General features: G+C 44.1%; 1 protein-coding gene across 1 annotated transcript in view; it reads right to left on the bottom strand.

Annotated features, from left to right (window-relative positions):
• The window catches only part of LOC119582043 (organic cation transporter protein-like), a gene marked incomplete in the record, with an annotated part of 14,888 nt that overhangs the window by 13,848 nt on the left and 600 nt on the right, over positions 1-440 (bottom strand). The window contains 1 exon segment of the mRNA XM_037930286.1: positions 198-298. Within this exon segment, the coding sequence (XP_037786214.1) occupies positions 198-279 (82 nt within the window).

The following is a 440-nucleotide window of genomic DNA, read 5'->3' as shown; positions in this document are numbered from 1 at the left end:
GAGAAATTCTTTAAGAAAATTCGACACAATTCAAATTCCAAATAAGTGCTAATCGTTAGTCCTCACTACATCGGAAACCGCAATTCCTTATCACAGCTCTGATACGTTTTCCCTTATCTCTTATTATCATCTTATCTATTCTCCTAATTACCGGAATTCCTATCATGCGCACTTCCTTTCATAAACACGAGACTTACCAAATCCCACGGTGATAAAGTGCAGAATGTTCCACCTGCCTGTGCCCAACTGGACCATAATATTCTCTAACTGATCACTCATCGCGCTTGTCTCACGCCACCTGTTGAGCGGAAGAGATACTTAAAGAAGGCGAGCGTGAGAGGCCGGTGGACGCAGAGGAGGCTGTGGTGAGAGGGAGAAAGATAGAGGGGTAGGAGGAAGAGAGGCTGGATATATTTGTGTGTTTGTGTGTCTGTTTACTC

The sequence above is a fragment of the Penaeus monodon genome, chromosome 15 (assembly GCF_015228065.2).
Source record: "Penaeus monodon isolate SGIC_2016 chromosome 15, NSTDA_Pmon_1, whole genome shotgun sequence".
NCBI classification, from domain to species: Eukaryota; Metazoa; Arthropoda; class Malacostraca; order Decapoda; family Penaeidae; genus Penaeus; species Penaeus monodon.
This window is presented reverse-complemented; position numbering and strand designations above follow the sequence as displayed.